The sequence below is a fragment of the Chlorocebus sabaeus genome, chromosome 22 (assembly GCF_047675955.1).
Source record: "Chlorocebus sabaeus isolate Y175 chromosome 22, mChlSab1.0.hap1, whole genome shotgun sequence".
NCBI classification, from domain to species: Eukaryota; Metazoa; Chordata; class Mammalia; order Primates; family Cercopithecidae; genus Chlorocebus; species Chlorocebus sabaeus.
The window spans coordinates 55,617,072-55,639,895 of record NC_132925.1 but is presented as its reverse complement, the minus strand read 5'-3'; the positions used below and the strand labels follow the sequence as shown (position 1 = coordinate 55,639,895).

Genomic DNA, 22,824 nt, shown 5'->3' with positions numbered 1-22,824 from the left:
AAAAAACTGAACAAAGCCCAGCTCTTCTTACATGCTCCTTTCCGAAAGTGTCTTTCAGATAGCTTAATTCAGTAACTACACATCACCCTACATATACACAGGCTTTTATACATACACAAAGCAAAAATATTTGCAGTAGTCAGTAAGTTTTCAAAAAAGAAACAAAAACTCACCACACAACAAGTTGGACACTGAGTTTTATAGGACAGAAATTTTCTTATACAGAGAGAGCAGTCTGCAAAACACAAAGTGCAACATAATGTTGACGAGGTTATACTAATACAGGAATATGACTTCTAACAAAATCTTAAGCCCTAGACTATTTCCATCATCTAAGGTATATCATCATAAGCTTAAATTTCTAGTACCTCTACTCTATGCACACTTACACATGTGATTAAACAGCATTTTAAGGAAAGGAAAACACAAATATTGTAAGTCCTTAGGATACCACAACTACACAAGCAACATACATCACTCTGTGTCCTCCATCTGCAAAATACAGGAAACACACGTGCAAGACTTGAGCTGGGTACTGTATAAACTTGCCAGGTATCTCTACTGCTTATCATTTGAAAATATAAATTCTGAAATAATATATATAAACATATTAAGAAAAAATATATACCCAGGTTATCAAATTAGGGACGTCTATATCTTAATTCTGTAAATAATATCCTCTGTCCCACATTTAACAAGTACTTTTGTGGCAGGCACTAAGAACAATATATATAAAGGAAGGTTCTTGACCTCAAGGAGCTAATTAAATAGTGAAGCAATTACAGCATAATTCAGCATAATATAGCCTAACAATTTAAGCAGGAAATGGGCACAAACTAAATTCACAACACTCAAGGCAGTGTAAAATATTCTCCAGATCAAAGAAAAAGCAGATGTGACTAACAGAATGGTACCTTACTAATTACCTAAGCTAATTTACTAGTAGCCCAAATTCAGCTGGATTCTGTTTAGTTGAGGAGGAGACAATATAATTTCAATGGTACGGATATCCAGGAAATAAGCAAGTCTTGCCAGCCTAAGTAAGAGCACCCCACGAGGAAAAACAAAGAAATACATTATAAAAAGGATAAAACAGACAACAGGTTGAGTTCTTTTAGGAAGCAAAGATGAATACAGGGGACCGACTCGGCATGTAAGGGGCTTAGAAGTCACCACACTGTCCTAACAACAAGTAAAAAGCTGAACAAACTGAAAAACCAACAACTTTTATTAGATCCAGGAGAAAAGCAGGGTCACAGGGCAAACTGCTGCCCGCCGAACTGGGGAGAGACAGAGGTAATACAGAGAATCACAACTTACTGGAACAGAAACCCACAAACAGAAACCTCGATGGGAACCAGAGAAGAAACCTGTGCTGGAACCAGTGCTGGAGTGGGAGAACCTGAGCTGTAATTGACAAATTGCTGGCGGCTCAGTGTGGGCAAGTCTGAGCGTTAAAAATTCCAGGGAACCCTGTCATTGCAGAGGTGGGGAGGATGTCCTCATACTTCTGTGAGTTTTAGTTCCAGGAGTTCTTCTAAGTTCTCACAGTGAATATTGGAGAAAAACCCCCTAGTCATTCCAGGAGTAGGAGGGTAAAAGTAACCATTTCTAAATGAGTCAGAGTAGTCTGTTTTTTTTTGGTTTTGTTTTTTTTTTTCCCTTCGAGACGGAGTCTAATTCTGTCACCCAGGCTGGAGTACAGTGGCACAATCTCGGCTCAGTGCAACCTCCACCTCCTGGGTTCAAGTGATTCTCCTGCCTCAGCCTCCCAAGTAGCTGGGATTACAGGTGTGTGCCACCACACCCAGCTAATTTTTGTATTTTTAGTAGAGATGGGGTTTTGCCATATTGGCCAGGCTGGTCTCAAACTCGTGACCTCAGGTGATCGCCCACCTCAGTCTCCCAAAGGGCTGGGATTACAGGTGTGAGCCACTGCACTGGCCCAGAGTAGTCTGTTCTTAACAAAGCCCCCCCTCAGGAGAAACTATTTTACCAGGGCCTAATCTACTGGAGTTTTATCAGAGCCTAGCTGACTTTGGAAAAAGGAAATACACAACTGCAGCCCTCTAGACTGCAGATAGACAGCCCTCTATCCTGTCCCATCTAAGGAGGGGAAAACTGAGGAGCACTAGTGACATTCACAGTCCAGGGCAAAGTTCGCTAAAAGGCCTAATCATAGGACTACAGAATGTGTCCCCTCTGCCCATACCTAAAGGCCTATTTACTGCAGTTCCTTTTACCCAGTACATCATTTCCAGTTATTAAGAAAAAAATCACAAGGAAAAACACACAGTTTGAAGAAACTGAGCAAGCATCATAACCAAAGTCAGATATGCCAGAAATGTTTAAATTATCGGACCAGCAATTTTTTAAAATTATATGCTAAGGGCTCTAATGGAAAAAGTAGACAACATCAAGAACAGATCGGTAACATAAGCAGAGAGGTGGAAATTCTAAGGAAGAATCAAAAGGAAATGCTAGTGATCAAAAGAACCACTATAACAGAATGCCTTTGATAGATTCATTAATACATTGAACACAGCTGAGGAAAGAATCTCTGCGCTTTAGGACATGTCAATGGAAACCTCCAAAACTGAAAAGCAAAGAGAAAAGAAAAGACAGGAAAAATGGAATAGAATATCCAAGAACTGTAGAACGACTACAAAAGATGTAACATACACATAATGGGAATACCAGAAAGAGAAGAATGAAAGGAACAGAAGAAATAGTAATGGCTAATAATTTCTCCAAATTAACGTTAAACACTAAACTACTCATCCTGGAAGATCGGAGAACACTAAGCAGGATAAACGCAAAAACAAAACAAATAGCCACCTCAGCCAATCAAATTGAAACTACATAGAATCAAAGATAAAGAAGAAATCTTGAAAGAAGCTATAGTGGGGGACTTACCTACAGAGGAGCAAAGAATGACACTTGACTTCTCACAAACCACACAGAGAGTGCAGTGAAATATTTAGTGTTGAGAGAAAAAACATCACCAACCTAAAACTATATCCTGAGAAATTATCCCTCAAAAGTCAAAAAGAAATAAGGACTTTCTCAGACAAATACAAATTGAAGCAATCTTTTCAGTAGACTTCCCTTGCAAGAAATGCTAAAAGAAATTCTTCAGAGAGGAGGAAAATAATTTAGGTCAGAAACTCCAATCTACATAAAGAAAGGAAGAGTACTGGAGAAGGAATATGTGAAACTGTAATAAAAACTTTTTCTTGTTAATTTAACAGATAACAGTTTGTACAAAAATAATAACAAAGTATTCAATTATGGATGCTTATTATGTATACATATATAAAAATGCATGCTATGAATGCTTATGCATAAGTGAAATGAATGACAGCAATGGTACAAAAGACTAGAGGAAAGAATTTCTTAGCTCGAGCTGCCATAACAAAATACCACAGACTGGGTAGCTTAAACAACAGAAATTGTTTTCTCATGGTTCTGGAGGCTAAAAGTCCAAGATCAAGGTGCCAATATGGTCAGTTTATGCTGCAGGCTGTCTTTCTGGTCTACAGACAACCACCTTCTCACTGCGTCCTCCCACAAGGGGGTGGGGAGAGTCCATAAACTCTGGTATCTCTTCTCATACGGACACTAATCCCATCACTAGAGCTCCACTTTCATGACCTAATTTAAACCTAATTATCTCCCCAAGGCCTCATCTTCAAACACCAACACATTGGGGTTGGGGCTTCGACATAGGACTTTAGGGGGGATAAAATTCACTCCATAGCATTCTACCTTTAACCTCCCAAATTCATGTTCTTCTCAAATGCAAAATACATCCATACCATCTCAACAGCCCCCAAAGTCTCAACTTATTCCAGTACCAACTCTAAAGTTTAAAATCTAAAGTCTCATCTAAATATCACCTAAATCAGATATGGATGAGACTCAAGGTATGAATCATCCTGAGGCAAAAATTCCTGACCAGACTCATTCTCTTAATTACCAATGCTATTCTCTTTATACTAAAAGAGTCTCCTGAGCAATACTGTAAGTCAAGAAATCCTAAAACCTGGCTGCTCAGCTCAGTCACCTAGGGAGATTCATGTTGGTTTCAACTTAGTTTCCCAGACTCTACCCCCAGTCACAGTGATTCAATGGATTTTGGTCAGTAAATCACATCCTTAATATGTGATATTGATTCAACAACAACAATTTTTTTAAAATTAATAAGTTGTTACTATTAAGTTGAATTATATGAAACTGACATTTTTGGTTAAGTCAAAAATGGACAAATATTGCAATTTCATGTGGTTCAAACAAACACTGCACTTAGTATGTGCTCTGTTCTAAGCACTTTACATGTATTAACTAGTTTGATCCTTACAGCAACCCTGAGGTTGGTACCAATATTAGTCATATTTGACAAGAAGAAAAATGAAGCACAGGGCTCAGCCAACTTGCCAAAGATAACAGAACTAATACGTGGCAAAGGCAAGCACCACAGTCCATACTCTTAATATATTTTTTAATATACTTTTTAATATACTTTTTAAAAATATATTTTTAATATATATTTTTAATATACAATCCATACTCTTAATATGTTTACTTAAAATTACAGATGCTCCTTGACTTAACATGGGATTACATCCCAATAAACCCATCATAAATTGAAAATATCATAAGCCAAAATGTATTTAATATACCTATCTCTAACCTGGGAAAATATTAAAATTCAAAATTCAAAGTATGGTTTCTATTGAATGTGTATCACTTTCACACCATCGTAAAGTTGAAAAATCCTAAGTCAAATCATCGTTAAGTCAGGGACTGACTATATCTATAAATATTTGTTTATAATAAATATATACTGTACGTTTACACTATAAATAATATATATGTATATAAATATGTACTATGTATAGTTATATTATACTTATACAACATATTGTGTATATATATTATATATACATGTTACTATTGTACCTATATAGTAATAAGTATATATTATATATTATGTATACTTATATCAATTAAATAATATTTAATTAATAAGGTCACATGTGCCTTTTAAATTAATTTTTATAATAAGGCTGCTGCTTTCTCTTCTGCATAATCTTGTATATGTTTCCTTTCCTTTCCTTTTCTTTTGAAATGCAGAGAATCAGATATGGAGTCCTGAGTAGATCAAGCCCTAGGCTTAATTTCAGTCTACTAGACTACTACCAAATATGTACTGGTAAGCTGCAGACCAGCATAACTTATTTTCTAGTGGGCAACTATGACAACCCTTCCATTCAAGGGAGAACAGCTGAAGAGTTTTGAATTCATGTATTCCCAGAGGGCTTCATTTAAATCACCTATGAAGTTTGTCTTTCCATCCAAGAGAGTCCAAAAAAGATGTGTGGGTAGAGTGGGAGACAGTATAATAACAACAATGAATTAAACAGTAGTTTCACAGAAACAACCAAGCCTTGGGAGAGGGGCCATCTCTAATCCCAAGCAAGATACAGCAATCTGTTGGCTTTCAAACATCAAAAGAGCCTAGCATCTCAACAGTAAAAAGGAAATTTCTAAAACTTAAACCAATCCTTGTCATATGAAATCTTAAGGACTTTATGAAAAAAGGAACTTTTTAGAAAGAAACATCTAAAGTGTCCAATTAAAAGCAAAAACTCCAGTTCCCAGTGTGAAAAGAACAGGAGATCCAAGAAAGCTGAGAAGGTTGGCATCTGCCTCCAGTTCTAATGTGAAGGGACACTTAGTTGATAAGAGAATAACATCCCTCCAACTAAAGACTAGCATTTCAGAATTTCTAGAAGTGCAGCTCTGCATAATTGTATGTCCCTTTTGTATGTGTAACTATTTCTCTTCTTCTCTGTCTTGTTTCACAGTGCTGTTTCATGAGAATATAAAAAAAGACAAAAACGTTTATTATATGCCTAACAGAATCTTACATTGTCTCTTGAATTAGCAAAGGTTTCGTAAGTGGAACATTTCATATTTCAGTTTTTTTAAACAAATGAAATAAAATTGCTTTTTACTTCTACACAATCTTTGATTAATTTTTTGAGTCAAAATCCACAAAAGGGAAAAAAAAAAAAGATTGCTGGCCAAGCTTTAAATAGTGGTAATTTATCAGTGTCCACAAGCCAATTATTTCATCTAGGAGCAAATATTTTGATCATCTTCCATTATCAAGTGAGAAAAATCATACAAGTGCAAAGAAAATTGGCAGTTGAGCATATCAGTCTATCAGCAAGACCATTTCTCACTTAATGGTGTTTTATGGGTTGGAGTAAGTCTGCCCCCTCTTGCCCCCAAAATACTCTTTAATAGCACAAATTTAGATCAATTTAATTGACCTGCATTCTGCCAAGGCAACCCACTCACACCTTTGTACCTGCAGAACTACAAATGTAGTGTTTATTACTCATATCCAAAAACCTAAACAGAACAAAACAAAATAAGATGATTTAAAAATGGTAAATCATGAAAAATCTAAGAAGCAGCAATAAATACCTAGGATTCTAGATCACCAATTCTAGTCAATCCAAGATGATATCAGAACATGACAGACCTGGCTTCTACTAAAGCCCTGGGGGCTTTGTATCATTAAAACACTACAGACCCAGAGCCAATTTTAGACATGATGGGACTTGTGACAACTGGTGTTTAGCAGAAAAGGCCTACTGAATATTGAGACTTCACAAGTGAAAAAAAAGTGCTCATAAAATAAAAAAATCATTACTGAAACGTCCCTCCACTGACTTCCTCTTAAAGAATGGCATAAGTGACAGCTGTAAGTCATGAAGAAGCGAGCAAAGAACATATATCCCTAGGGAGGCAAACAGAAGACAAGCACTTACATTGTGGGGGCTACTTGAGAAACTGGTTTCTGAACTGCCTGAATCTACACACTGACAGAAAAGGGAACCTGGTTGAGGGCCACTGAGGACAAAAGCAAAGGTCTGGACTAGTACCACACTCACTGGCCACTGTGCCTCCCCCAGCTCAGCAAGGAAGAGAAACCCCCAACTTTCTGCCTGGGGTGAGAAAGAAGGGAAACATGGTCCAATGTTCTAGCTTTTCCAAGAGATGCCCATAGGACTGGCTTCTGTCTCGCCTCACTAAGCATGAACCCAGCATGTTCTAGGTGAATGAGTCTGCTAAGAACAAAAAAGAGCTGGGTAGCTTGCTACTGATCCAGAGGACCCATAGTACAGCAGACAGAGGCTGATATAGCTCTGCGGTTTATCTCGGGAGGGGAGGCAGGGAGAGAATAGTGGAGGGTGTGACCAACATTTGACCTTTTCAAAGGACTGCCTAAGGGAACGGTTTCTGTCTCACTCAACTTGGGGTGCTTTGGATCAGCATACTTCAGATGCTTGAGGGCAGCTGAAAACAAAAAAGAGGTCAATGGCTTACATCAACTCTGGAGAACCTGCAATACCATGAACAGACACACGAGAGAGAAAAATACCAGCTAATGAAAAAACTGATCAAAGCTCTCTACTTGGGAATTTATAATCACAAGTTCAGGGAAGACACATCCACAGAAAAGGCTTAAGAGGCCCCTAGAATCTGCAGTCAGGCAGACTAGTAAAGGTCTTTCTCTATATGGTAGTACCCACTTATCCACAGGAGAGACATTCCATAAACCACAGTGGATGCCTAAAACCACAGATAGTACTAAATCCTATTTATACTACGTTTTTTCCTATACATACTTACCTATGATAAAGTTTAATTTATTAATAAGACACAGTAAGAGATTAGGAACAATAATAACATAGAATTAAAACAATATACTATAACGAAAGTTATGTAAATGTGGTCTTTCTCTCAAAATATCTTGTGGGGTACTGTAGATTGTACTGTAGATCTTAGCAACATACAATTTTCTTTCCTTTCCTTGTTAAGAACTTTCATCTTTCACTTAAAGGAAGCATTTTATGATTTCTCTTTGTCATATTGAATTGCCAGCATCACTACTTGTGTGCTTTGGGGCTACTATTAAGTAAAATAAGGGCTACTTGAACACAATTACTGTGTTCTGCAACACAGTTACAATTACTACCATATTGCAACAATCAATCTGATAACTGGGATGGTCACTAAGCAATTAACAGTGGATGGCATATGTAACATCAATATACTTGACAAAGGGATGATTCCCATCATGCGCAAGATGGCACAAGATTTCATCAGTGCTTTACTTAGAACATCGTGCAATTTAAAACTTATGAATTACTTATTTTCAGAATTTCCTATTTAGTATTTTCAGAGTGCAGTTGACCACAGGTAACTGAAACCACAGATAAGTGGGGAATACAGTACAACGCCAGTCTGTAACAAAGCCACTGTGAGGGAGTGAGGCCCTGTCTCCCAAACAAAACAAAACAAAACAAAAACAAACAAACAAAAATAATGTTATTAGCTATGTTACAAACTAAAGGAAGAATATCATATGAGCATCTCCATAGATGCAGAAAATACTTCACAAAATTCAACACCCATTCATGATTAAAAAAAAAAAAAGAATTATCTCACCTAACCAGGAGTAGAGAAGTGCCTCAACTTGGTAAGTTTATGAAAACATATCAAGAATATAAAAAAACTTATAGCTAACATCATACTTAATGGTAAAAGACTGAATGCTTTCCCCATAAAATTAAGAGTAAGGACAGGATGTCCACCCACACCACTTCCAACACTGTACTTGAGGTACTAGCCTGCGTAACAAAAAGAAATACAAAGGCGTATAGATCAGAAAGGAAGAAGTAAAACTGTCTTTGCAAATTGTGTATGCAAAAATTTCTAAGGAATTAACAAAAAATATGCTGGAATTAAGTGAATTTAGTGCAGTCAGAAGATGAAAGGTCAATATAAGTTATATTTCTTTGTGCAAGGTCTGTGCAATGAAAATCAAACAACACTGTTGAGAGAAATAAAGATAGAGAAATGTATCATATTCACACATTGAAGACTCAACATTGTTAAGATGTCAGTTCTCCCAAATTGATCTCTAGATTCAATACAATTCTAGTGAACATCCCAGCAGCCTTTTGGTAGAAACTGACAACCTGATTTTAAGTTATATATGGAAATGCATTTAAAATGCAAAGATCCTAAAAGAACCAAAGAAAAAAAAGTTGGAGGACTTACAACGCCTGGCTTTAAGACTTACTACAAAGCCACAGTAATCAAGATAGTGTGGTACTGACACAAGGACAGACATACATGAGTCTAGCATATAAGCATTTAAAAATATTGTACCTTGAGGTATTTACTGCAATAGGGGTTATCCTATCATTGTTCAGGAGCTAGACAAACAGGTTACAGATTATTTAGGTTCATGCTCTTTCTTGTCCTCTATTTTCAAGTTGATTTATCTTGGAAAGCTAAAAAACAGTAAACTTAGGTCTAAAAAAATAGTTTTAGTGGGCAGTAGCTTTGGTGAAAAAGTTTCTAAGATCAATGGAACAAAAAAGTCCAGAAATAGACTACAGATGGCTAGCTGAGGTCATACTGACTGAGACGCAGAGAAATTTATCAGATAATAAAAATGTTCAGTATCTTAATTGCAGTAGTTACACAGCATACACATTTGTCAAAATTCATTAACACTTTTATACTTTAATGCGCACTTAAAATGGATGTATTTTATTATATATAAATTATACCCAAATAAAGATGATGCTAAAATATATTTTAAAACAATCTCCAAAACTTAACTTGGTTTTTAATGCGAATCTTGTCTGGAAGAAAACTAACATTATTAAGGACTCATAATGTGCCAGACAGTGAGTTCTGCACATTTAATTCTCACAAACATTTTCTGAAGTAGTAATTACTCACCAGATTTTCAAGAGTCAAGCCCAAGGATGTCTCTAAAGCCCGTGTTTCCATCACTGTTATCCTCTTATAATGTCTTCTCTACAGAAACTTTTTCACCAAAGCTACTACCAACTAAAACCAATTTCTTAGGCCTAAGTTGACTGTTTTTTAACTTTCCAAGATAAATCAAAAATAGAGGACAAGAAAGATCATGAACCTAAATATCCTAAATAACCCATAAACTGTGTGTCTAGCTCCTCAACAATGACAGGGTAACCCCTATGCACTAAATATCTCAAGGTACAATATTTTTAAATGCTTATATACTAGACTCATAAAAAGAAGTACAAACAAATTCCAACATGAGTCTTTCCAGCATCACATAGCAGTTAAGTTATAAAACTATCTGTAATAAAGCCAGTGATAGAATTCTCCCACTGGGGAAATATTGCTACAGAATTTTTAAACTTTGAAATTCTATATCAAGTACTACTTGATGGAACCACCTATCTGTTACCCTGTTAAAAACAAAAATTCTGAAACTTAATATCAAAAAGCACTTTGGCAAATAAAGAACCACTTATTGTGACCAAAAATTTTACTGCCATAAATGCTATAAAAGGCATAAAAATATCAAAGAGGAACGAGGTAGAAAATACAGAAGCCTTGTAAAAACCTTCAATATTCAAGAGGAAGGCAGTGAAAAAGACCTTCTGAAAAACTACAAGATAGAAGAGCTAAAGGTGAAACATAAATATGTGCACGTATCTTTGGTGTTAAATTAACACTACCTCATGTAAAAATCACAATTTACTAACTCACAGGAACAAAACATACTTACAGTTATGTGAACACTGAGGTATTATCATTGCAATGTTGAAATACTCGAAGCAAATTCCACACCGCAGCAAATCATCTATTGTCTGTAATGCAAATATGCATATATACGTATCAGAAAGACATCAAAATTGGAAGTCTTGTCACAAAACTTTTTCTCTATCCCCTAAAAAAAATTCAAATTCTTTGTCAAATATACAAATTCAAAAGCTAACTCCAGATAAACCACAAGAGATCTTGACAAATAAAGAAAACCTTCTCTCATATGACTCTTATACATTCAGTCTCAGGTTGCCCAAATCACTTTAGACAGCTAAAGATGATGGTGCACTGATTCTTGTGCCATATTGTCATCCCTTCACATAAAGGCTACTGTACTTCTGTTCCACTTCTAATGCACTTCCAGCTCTTACTCCAAGACTCCTCCTCTTCAGACTCTAATAATTAGCCTATAGTCACTATTGGGTGAAAGGTGGCCATTGCCACCACACAGGTTAAGAATCAAATCAAAGAATGTTAAAGTCAAACACTAGAAACTGTCTAGTCAAAGAGGAAACTGGTATTAAGAGCAGGCACAGAATAGTAGGCATTAGTCAAGTCAAGACCAAAATTCCTGTCTCCCTTCTGGCAGTCTAGTGCTTTCTGCATGGTACTACACAATGGAGCCAAATGAGGAAGCCTGGAAAGAGCTGGGGCAGTGAAAGCAGAGGAAGGGAAAGTGGACAACTTGGAAAGAGAGATGTGTGCCAACCTGGCATGCAATCCAAAAGGAAAGGACTACTTTTGCAACTTAAAATCTTTCAAATTGTTTAAAATAGTATTCCATTCAATAGAGATATTTTTTAAAAGGAGGAAGCTCTCAGCGGGAGGATCACTTGAGTCCAGGAGGCATAGGCTACAGTGAGCCCACATCACACCACTGTACTCCAGCTTGCATGACAGAGCGAAACTGAGGATGCTCTCCTTCATACCAGTATGAAAAGATTGCCAAGATAAGTGAAAAAAGGAAATAAGGTACAGACAGTACATATTCTATGCTATCGTTTTTTTTTTAAAGGAAGAGGTGAATAAGAATGTATTCTAATAGGCCTAGCATGGCGGCTCTTGCCTGTAATCCTAGCACTTTGGGAGGCCAATGGAGGAGTATTGCTTGAGTCCAGGAGTTCGAGACAAGCCTGGGCAAAATAGCAAAAATCCACGTCTATAAAAAATTTAAAAATTCGTTGGGCGTAGTGGCGCATGCCTGTCGTCCCAGCTACTCAGGAGGCTGAGGTGTAAGGATTGCTTTAGCCCAGGAGTTCAAAGCTGCAGTGAGCCGTGATTGTCACTGCACTCCAGTATGGGCGACAGTGAGATGCACTCCAGTATGGGCGACAGTGAGACCCTATCTCAAAAAAGAAAAAAAGGAAAAAAGAATGCATTATTTTCATTGTAAATATAAATAAATTATGAGAATATAAATAAGAAGTCATAAATAATGATCAGGGCCAGGAACATGGTAAGAAAGAGACTTTTACTTTTTATTTTATGTGTATTTTGAACCCTGTGAACCTATTACCTGAATTTTAAAAATTTAAACAAAAAAAGACTAATGTCACTAATGATCCATATGATGAAATATCATGCAGTCATTAAAAAATATGCTTTCAAGGCCGGGCGCGGTGGCTCAAGCCTGTAATCCCAGCACTTTGGGAGGCCGAGAAGGGCGGATCACGAGGTCAGGAGATCAAGACCATCCTGGCTAACACGGTGAAACCCCGTCTCTACCAAAAAATACAAAAAACTAGCCGGGCGAGGCGGCGGGCGCCTGTAGTCCCAGCTACTCGGGAGGCTGAGGCAGGAGAACCGTGTAAACCTGGGAGGCGGAGCTTGCAGTGAGCCGAGATCCGGCCACTGCACTCCAGCCTGGGCGACAGAGCGAGACTCCGTCTCAAAAAAAAAAAAAAAAAAATGCTTTCAAAGGATAATTAATACCATAGGAAATAAAAGTCAGAAAATAAATCTATGCCAATAACACATAACAACTCTGCAGTTTAAAATCTTCAGAGCAATCTTACGAAGTCCACAGCATCAGTACCCCAATTTTAAAAATAAAGCCTACAGAGTTCCTAAGTTGGCTGGATCAAACCCAAGAAGTTGACTCCACAGTGGTCCCAAATTTTAAATGCATAAAAACCAAAGGAAAATAAGGTAAAATGTTAAACACTGGTTCTCTGGGTGGTAGAATCATGGATGGTTTTATTTTTCTCCTTTATCTTATTCTGAATTTTAATTTTTTTCTACTGTGTACACATATTACATTTATGATCTGCTAAAAACAGTAAATTTTTGTTAAAGTAAAACCTGCCAAAATCTTCCATTATTGTGGATGGTAAGCTGTCACAGACACAAAAATTAAGAGCAGAGGCAGGCCCAGAAGCCAGAACCAGTCTATCATATCACACTTTCTTATCTATGTCATCCTCTTCTGGTGGAGGAATGACTCTGAAAGATCTGTAGAGCACAATTTGTGGAAGTTGACACTACATCAGATGAGCTATTTCTGTTCAAATTTCTGGTCATGTCACTCCAAGACAGTAACATGCATATCACATGTGCTTCAACCAACCAAACAAAAAATGATGCCTAAATAGAGAGTGGCCAGCAGATCTCCCAAAATTTCTTTACTTTAGAGAGAGAGAAAGTGAAAGAGAGAAGTAGAAAATGGGTGGAAAAATGTAATAATTACAAAAATATTCTTTAAGTTTTTGGGGTTACAGATTCCTTTGAAAATTGGATGAAAACTATGGACTCTCTTCTCCGAAAAATATACATACAAAAATTTTACAAATAACTTGAGACTCCAAAGTCTTTCTGTGGATCCTAAGTTAGCAACCATGCATTCTGAGTCAGACTTCTATTCAATAAAAGAAGTAACTTTAGTCAGATCTGCTTCTGGGATCTGATAGTTCTTTGTTCCTGGAAGAGTTCAAGCAAATTAAGTGAGAAATTGGCACATGTGTTATACAAGAGGTTAAAATACTGAAAGGGGCTGGTTTTCTAACCTTAAGATTCCATGATTCTAATGTGAGCGAAAAATATGGGCTCAATCAACTCTCTGGTTGAACACTCACTGAACACTCTATGGTGCCAAACTCTATATTCAGTGCTGTGGTGAGATACCAAAGTCAGAGAAGACATGGAACCCACCTTTAAAGAACACTGAAATTGTGGGAATATGTAAAGTATGCTTAAATCTACAAAGCAGGAGCTTTACTGGTTACAGAGCTCTTTTACTTTCCTTATCCAAGTCAAGCTTCATGACAACAAATTAAAAGGGGAGAGAAGCACTTAACACAGTGCTAATAATAATAAAATACATTCATTGAATGCTTACTACATTCCAGATACTTTCAATCAAGCAACAAATATTTGAGCACCCACTTTGTGTCAGGCACTGCATTAAGGACGTGAATACACAGCAGAATCTGTGCCCACATACATCAGCTAATTTATTTAATCAATCCTATGAACTGTTTATTTTTGTCTCTAATTTATAGTTGAAAAAATTCAGGCTCAGAGAGGTTAAGTTACTAACTGAAGGTCACACAGTTAAGAGGCAGAGAGATTTCACCCAGGACCACTGGAACTCATATCTGTGCTCTTCTCCACTGCATCCTGGTACCAAGCCCACCACAACGTCAAAACTACAGTTTTCCTGGATCATTTCACAATGTCAGCTTCTCGTCATGCAGGTATCTCAAGTCCGCAAGCACTCTAGACGTCACTGATAACAGCAGGAAGAACAAGGCCTACTTACTTTAGCCTTCACTTAATTCTAAAGTCAAATTTATGAGTCAGTGGGACAGATACTATAATCCCCAAGTCTACAAAACTGAGGAAGAGAAGAAGGCTATCTTAGCCACTGTCAGAAACGGAAATAATCACAGAGCAAGAAGAAACTAAGCAACTGATTTTTAGCCAGCACAGCAAAGTGCATCTGCTCTTGAGCAAATCCAGGGCCCACCGCTACTGTAAATGGAAACTGGTATGCCTTGCTGAAACCGAAAGTGGCCACAAAAATAAATGTTATTTAAGTGAAATCATTAGATGCAATGCAAGATCAGCGCTGGGCCTGAGTCCTGATCTCTGTTTAAAAGACGGAGAGATGAGCAATTGTTAGAGAAGAGTGAGGGTGTGTTAGAGAGGAGTTGGGGCAGCATGTCACAACAAACTAGCACTAGGTTTATTGAGAATAATCAGAAGCAATGAAAGAGCCTGTAAAGGAGACTACCTGCTCGGCTACGTGATTACATACATGTTATCTGATAAACTTTCCACCCAAAACCATGTCCGGTGTCACTGTTTAGTGCTTGACACAAAGTAAGCTTTCAGTAAAGATCAGCTGTCGATGTCATTGTTTAGAATAACTGCTCTTCTCCCTGTTATTGTTGGGATTGGGTCGCAGAATATCTGGTGCCATAAGACTGCCAACCTCAGCTCACCAGGCTTGTCCTTGGCACTTATCAGAGGAGTAAACTGAGACCCAGAGCCACGCGGTCGGCTAGTGGCAGAGCAGAGCCGGGTACCCTGGCCCAGGGCTACGCTCGCGCCTCATCCTTTCCCCTTAAGGCGAAGACATCCTCCTCAAAGGGAGGGACCTCCCCCCGCAGACACCCGGGAGCTCCCAACGTCTCCGAAGCACTCACCTTCATGACTGCCAGGCCCGGAGGCCACTGAGGCTCGGCCAGGGAGTCCATGGTCTCTCCCGAAGATGCTAGGGGTCCGCCACCCACTAGCCTCTGGCGCTCCAATACCACTCGAAATTCCCCGCGCTACTGCATTACGTCAGCAACCCGCGACGCGCCTGAGGCGGGCGCGGAGACTGCCGGAAGTTGTAGTAGTTTGTGGGCGGGGCGCCGCTTACAGTGCTTGTACTGCGCATGCGCCAGGCTTTCTGCCACACTTACCTTGAAGAAAGTGAGTGGGTTAGAAAACCTAGAGCCGGTTGAATGTTAAGAAAAGATAGCCAGGAATCAAACCAAATCCAGACCACGACAGATCTGTCAAGGTCTAGGCTCATGACCCCCTTCGGGTCGCCCACCCTGATCGCAATGACGATCCGTCCCTGCTCTGAAGTTTTTATATCCATTACTTTCTCTCTCCCATTTTACAACACTGGGAGGTAGATGTTATCATTGTCAGTTTACACAAGAGGAAGGCTGCGCCCGAAAAAGAGGATAGAGTTTCGAGTCAGATTCCAAATAAGACATCTGGGCTTTAAAAGGGAGCTCTTGCTTTTATTCATATTAAGGAAGGAGACCACTACTACTCCTGCTGCCCTCCTCCCCACACCTTGCCTGGTTCACAAGACAGAAGAAAAGAGAGAAAGCAAACAGAAAGAAACAAAAGTAAGATAAATAGCCAGACAACCTTGGCACCACCATCCGGCCCTAAGAGTTTAAAAAAAAAAAAGTAATAATAATAACATCAACCTGGCCTAAACTACTTGTGTTATCTGTAAATTCCAGACACTGTATGAAAAAAGCATTGTCAAACTTTTTGTTCGTTAGCTGATTCACGTAGCTCCCAGGCATGTTTCCACGCTTGCTCGATTTATCACACCCTTTCATGTGGACCCCTTAAAGTTGTAAGCCTTTAAAAAGGCCAAGTATTTCTCTCTCGGGGAGCTCGGCTCTTAAGACATGCGCGTGCCGATGCTCCCGGCTGAATAAAAAACCTCTTCCTTCTTTAACCAGTGTCTGAGAAGTTTTGTCTGTGGCTCGTCCTGCCACAATATTAAAAATTTTAATGTACAGTTTTTCTTCAGAGAGAAGCACTGTTAACTTTGGCATATAGCCCTCCAGACAGACACTTCCTAGGCAGATTGACAAACATTCTTTGCTTGAGCGAACTTTAATCAGGCTCCTGAACCTTCTCCTAGGCCAATCTGTGTACTTCCTTAAAAAATCCAGTTTTAGCAAAAAAACCCTGCTAAATCAAGTTACCAAGAATCCGCACCTTTGATATGTGATCACCCTTGATATCTGATGGGTTCCTCATCCTCCACCGTCCCCCAGTTGATGTCTGATCACCCTGGCCTCTTCAGCAGGAATCTACTGTTACCCCTGATGTTTCCTCTTAGTAATTTTTCGTGCACTGCTCCCCACCCTGCTTCCTGTCTATAAATTTCCATTTGCTCATGTTGTATTCAGAGTTGAGCCCAGTCTTCACCAATTACAAGACCCAGTTGCAGTGGTCTGTATACCTACTTGAATTGTCCTGATTAAGTCTTCCTTATTGTGCTTTAACAAGTATCATTGGACAATTTTTTTCTTAAACAAGATACAAACATAGATACTTTTTTTCATACATGTTATATTAAATGCATAGCTCTGCCAACTTGAGGGTTTTGTTTGTTTACTTAACCATAGCACCATACCTCTTGAGACCTCTACATGTTTGTACATATAAATTTATCTCATTCCTTCTAATAGCTAGATAGACCATAATATGGATGTACTACAATTTATTTGTGTAGTTCTGTATTATGGGGCATTTAGGTTGTTTCTAGTTCTTTTTGCTATTGCAAAGAGCTGCAGTGAACATGCTATCTCTACAAATCTTGGCACACTTGAGTCAAGATATCTGGGGATGATTTTCTATAAATGGAACTGATAGGTCAATTTGTGTGCTCTCTGTGATAGGTAGCACTAAATGGTCCTCCAGTAAGGCTACACTGATACATTTGCACTTCGACCAAGAGATTATAAGAGTGCTTGTTTCCAAATGTGAAGCACTAATTAGCACGCCACTCAGCCTGTCTGTTCAACTCAGCATTCACCAACTGCCTTCTGTAGGCCTCTGTTGCATCAAGTCTTACAGGCAGCAAGTAGCACAGACGTGGCTCAGGGCAGAACCCTGCAGCTTGCCATGTCATTGTCGCCCCACGTGGTCCATGCACTACTTCATTTCACAAATATTTTCTGAATGCTTACAATGGGCCAGACACTTGAGCTTTCCTGGGAAACAGGCAGAGATCAGATTGTTATTGCCATCTTACAGATGAGGACACTGAGGTTCAGAGAGCTTAAGACTTCACTCCTCTGAGCTCTCTTCGTAAGAACCCTCTGGCCTCTGAGCCAAAACTGTAGTAAATTGATTTTTCCCAGCTTGCGCCCAAATACTTGCTGGGCAATCATATTAATACTAATAGCATTTAGACAAAGGACTTTAATAGCCACTACAATAATAGCTGACATTTATTAGGACCTTGTTATGCAAAGCGCCGTTCTAAGTTTTTTACACGTATGTACTTATTTGACTTATTCACAGGGCACCCTGTTGGTAGTGGAAGATGAAATATTTGAACTTAGGCAGTCTGGCTCAAAGGTCCATATTAACCACTACAGAATATTCTCATAAGGCCTTCATCATTAGAACTGAGTCTCAGAGAGGCAAGGGGACTCACATAAACCACAGTTTGTGCGTGGCATTGTCCAGGACTGAACCTAGGTCTTTTAACCTCTAGCCAGAAGAAATCACCCATTGAATTTTTTTTTTTTTTTTTTTTTTTTTTTTGAGAAACAGTTAAGCAAACCAAGTCAAGGGGCAGAGCCAGGTCTGAGAATCTGAGGTTGTTGGACCTAGTGGGACTCCCAACAGGAAGATGAGGAATGGAGGTTTATGGTGCCCACCCCCGCCCCCCCCGCTTTGTATCAGCCAATCATAGAACGGCATGCAAATAAATGCCAGGCTGCGGGAGAAGTGGGGTCTTGGAGAGACAAGGGAAAAGCATCTAAGACCAGGTCCGTGGCCTGAGTAAACCAGTAATCGTTTTTTTCACAGTACTAGTTGGACAAGGTAATTAGGTTTAAGGTGACAAATGGCTGGAAAGGTGAGAGAGGAAGAGAGAGGAGATGAGAAAAAAGAGAAAGAATGGGAAAGGAGAAAGGGAGAGAGAGAAAAGACAGGGACAAAAATGTACTCTTTGCATTCAACCATGGAGACAGATTTGGAAGAAGGCAGTACTTGTTGGTCCTGGGGCCAAAATTCATTTCCCTATTTATGGAGAGCCTCCAGGACAGAACCCGGTGCCATTCATCTCTGAGTGTCTGCCAATAGCTGCTGGGTGAGGCTGAATGAATGGATGAATCACCCATTAAGCCCACATTTCCATAAATCTTTTCCTCCCAGGCTGAGCGTTCCTCTTCCTGCCATCTTCAGCAGCACCCAGGGAGATAGATCCCATCAAGCCCACCTCTGAGCCCAGGAAGGAAAGTTCAAGAACACAAGCTCACTTTGAGCTCAGGAAAAGGCATTTGTCTTGGGTGTTTATCTAACCCTGGGAGCCATTCTCCTCTTAACAAGCTGCGTTTGTATGAACTTTCTCCTTCTGTTAGATCAATAAAGAGATTGTACTTCCTTATTCAGGACTAAAAACAAAATGTTCCATGTAAAATAAAAGCAGGCTAGTGTTTAATGGAATCTTCAGTGGCACACAGCACACAGTGAGGAGCCAGAATAGGATGGCCCGATAAAATGCAAGTTGCCCAGTAAATTTGAATTTCAGATGAACAGCACACAACATTTTAGTGTAAATCTGTCCCAAATACTGCACACAACATGTTAACCAATTATTTGTTGTTTAGCTGAAATTCAAATATTTAACTGGGCATCCTGTATTTTTATTTGCCAAATCTGGCAACCTTAATTAGGGAAGCATTCTCCCAACTGAGTGTGGGACCTGCCCTTGATTAACCTGGGGATGTCCTGTGGCCCCTGAGCTCCTTTCCAGGTTCTCTTCATCCTATTCCTCTCTGCCCAGCACTCTCTCTTCCCCTAGGCCCCATCTTCCTCATTCTAGTTACGGGAAAGGGGATATTAAAGGAGCTCCCTCTCTCCTCTTCCTTCCTTCCTTCCTTCCTTCCTTCCTTCCTTCCTTCCTTCCTTCCTTCCTTCCTTCCTTCCTTCTGTCCTTCTTTCCTTCCTTATTTTTTTTCTTCCTTCCTCCCTGCCTCCTTCTCTCCCTTCCTCCATTCATTTTAACAAATGTTTATTGAGCCACTCCCTACTTGTGCCAGGTGCTAGAATACAGAGGTGAATAAGACAGATATGGTCTCCGCTCTCCCGGAGCTGGCAGCCTGGGGGCGAGCATGGAACCAGGACAAAAAAAGAGAGTTTGTAAGAAAATGAGTAAGATAATTGCATAAAACAGTAACTGATGTAAAAACAATAAAAGAGGATGATGAAATAGACAGAGGAGGGGACACTGTAAATTGGATGATCCGGGAGGCTCCCTCTGAGGAAGTGACGTATGTGCAGAGACCCAACTGATAAGACAGAGGCAGCCATGCAAAGACCCAAAGACCCCAGAAGTGGAGAGTTCCATGCCTTAGTAAAAAGTTCAGATTTTAATCCATGTTAACTTGGGCAAGTTGTTGACCTCTCTGTGCCTCAATTTTCTCATCTGTAAAGTAGGGATAATATTAGTATTTGCCTTGTAGGGATGTTGTGATAATTAAAGGAGTTATTGTAGGTATAATGCCTAGAAGGGTGCCTGGCAACTACTAAGCCCTGTGTGTCAGCTGTCATTAATATTATGTTGCTATAAGCACAGGTGGGAAGCCCTTAGATGCTTTAGGCAGAGGTGTAATTTACATTTTCCAAAGGTCATTCTAGCTGCTGGGTGAAGAAAGGATCGGAGTGGAAAGTGTACAGTAGAAGAAGGTGACAGGGGCTGAACCTGGGTGGCACAGTCCGGAGGAGGTAAAAGTGCTGTGGACCTCTTGCTTACTGTGGACCCCAGTTCTAGGAAGCAGGCCTTGCTGTGTCCCTGTGACCAGGCCCCTACTTGATTCCTCCCAGACAGGGACCCTGCCTTATTCTTTCCCTCCCAGCCCTGGGACAGCTAGGTCTTGTTTACACTTACAGACTGTGCCCATTACCCCCTCCACCTGCCTGTTAGACCGCCATCACCTCTGGGAGCTTCTCACTGGGGCCAGCTACCTGTCTGTCACCAAAGCCTCTTCTTAGTAGGAGTCCCAACCCTTCCTATTGATCCTTCAAACAAGTGTTCACTGAGCACCTACTATATGCCCAGGCAGAGGTGACAAGTATACTAGATAGTGGAATGCCCAGTCCAAGTCCAGGTCTGCAGATGGGAAGAGCTTTGAGATCAGAGAGGAAGAACTTTTAAGGGAGGGAACTGTATTAGAGCTTTTTGGTTCAAAGTGCTGAATTAGAAAGCCAACTCAAAATGGCGTAAGCAAGAAAGACAGCGTGTTAGCTCATGTAACTGAAAAGTCCTGAGGCTTAATCCAGGTGGTCTCTCTTCTTCCCTCTCAATCACTTTTTTTTTTTTTTTCTTTAAGACAGAGTCCCACTATGTCGTCCATGCTAGAGTGCGGTGGTGCGATCTCAGCTCACTACAACCTCCACCCACCCCGGGGTTCAAGCAATTCTCCCGCCTCAGTCTCCCTAGTAACTGGGACTAGAGGTGTGCCCCCAGCTAATTTTTGTATTTTTAGTAGAGACGGGGTTTTACCATATTGGTCAGGCTGGTCTTGAACTTCTGACCTCGTGATCTCCCTGCCTCAGGCTTCCAAAGTGCTGGGATTACAGATGTGAGCCACCGCGCCCGGTCACAATCACTCTTTCTTAATGCCTTATATCTTCTTCCCTCATTGTCGGCTTAATGTTCATGCAGGCTCCCCTCATGAGTGGCCAACATGGCTCCAGAAGCTCCAGGCCTATATTCCATTAGCATAGCTGCCTTAGTAGAAAGGAAGGACCTCATTTCCAACAGTTCTCAGCGAAAGCACCAGGACCAAGTCTCATTGGCCAGAATTGGGTCACATGCCCATCCTTGAACCAATCGCTGTGCCTCAGATTATCTAAGTATGAGTTTGGGAGTAGGAGTGATGCCCCAAATGAACAACAGGGTATGACATACAGAAAAAGAGGAAATGGGTGCCCGCAAGTAAGCAGATTGCAAAAATGCTTGTAAATTCTTCCCCTGCCTACCCACACTTTGTTTCCACGAGACTCCTTCCAGCAACAGGTGGGTCTGTGGCTCCACTCTTCGAATCTGGGGTTGATCTTGTGATTTGCTTTGGCCAACAGGACATTAACAAGGGTGACCCAAGCAGAGGCTTGTGCACTAATAGCCACCATGGGAATAAGCCCCAGCTTGTGATCCTCCTGGGTGATCGGAGAGAGAGGGCCAAGTCATCCTTGTCACCCCAGCCAACATCAAGCCACCTACAATATAGGAGTGAGCTCATCCTAGATTATCCAGCCCCAGCCAAAGCATCTGCTTACTGCAGAGAACAGCTCAGCCAACCCTGACCAGAAAACTGCTCAACATACCCACAGGATCACGGTAAATAATAGATGTTTATTCTTTTAAGCCTCTAAGTCTGGGCTTGGGTTGTTCCATAGCAATGGCTTACTGATGCAGTGATTAAAAACCACAGGGACCCTATACAGGAGTCTTCTACTTGCTGGAGCCTGGCTCAGGAACCCCCAGATACAGAGTGGCTGGAGCCCCAGTCCTGCTAGTCTTTCATCTTTCCCATAGCCAACTCCCAGCATCCTCTCCTGCTCTGTTAGACCCCCGTGCCTGTCTCTGCTCTGCTTCCATTCTGCTGCATAATTCCGATTACGAGTGTCAGGGGCTGGCCCATGCAACTCCTCCTGCCTCCATAGGCTCCTAGCCACTCTTCCTTACAAAGAGGCAGTCACCAACCTGCAACTATTTGAAAGGTGTGTAGCTGAGTCTTGTGCTAGAAAATCTCTCCCACCATCCGTCATGGTGTCTGGACAGCCCCAGTTTTTCGGTTGTTAAAGTTTATTTGGTTTCCCAGAGCCCCATAGGAGAGTTGACTGCTCCTCTAGGGGAATGAAAGCAGGTTATACCTCTTATATTACAGCACAAACACACTAATTGCACCTGTTTAGTCTCCCTCACTAAACCATGGGCTCCTGGAGGAGACAGAACCAGCCTTTCTCATCCCAGCTCCTCTGTGCCCTAGCACAGCCATGAGTGACCTGGAAAGACACCATGAATGTAGTGGGGACCCAAAAAAATGTTCTCTGGGTGAGTTACCCAGAAAGACACCAAACACAAGCCTGAACCTGGGACCCTGGGACATAAGAGTGCCAGGGCTCAGGGAGCCAAGCAAAGAACCA

At 40.3% G+C, this 22,824-nt stretch overlaps 1 protein-coding gene across 5 annotated transcripts in view; it reads right to left on the bottom strand.

Annotated features, from left to right (window-relative positions):
• RAD18 (RAD18 E3 ubiquitin protein ligase) overlaps positions 1 to 15,488 on the bottom strand; it is an 82,450-nt gene extending 66,962 nt beyond the window's left edge. The window contains exons 1-3 of one of the 5 annotated variants that reach the window (XM_038003629.2): positions 15,342 to 15,488; positions 10,658 to 10,739; positions 174 to 235 (exon numbers count right to left, since the gene is read on the bottom strand). In XM_038003629.2, coding sequence (XP_037859557.1) covers positions 174 to 235; positions 10,658 to 10,739; positions 15,342 to 15,392 — 195 coding nt within the window. In that variant the 5' untranslated portion in view covers positions 15,393 to 15,488. Of the gene's footprint in view, positions 1 to 173; positions 236 to 1,320; positions 1,426 to 10,657; positions 10,740 to 15,341 lie in introns of those variants that run through there. The other 4 variants (XM_038003628.2, XM_007985101.3, XM_073009902.1 and 1 more) reach the window with 4 other exon arrangements.
• Between the last annotated feature and the right edge of the window lie 7,336 nt (positions 15,489 to 22,824).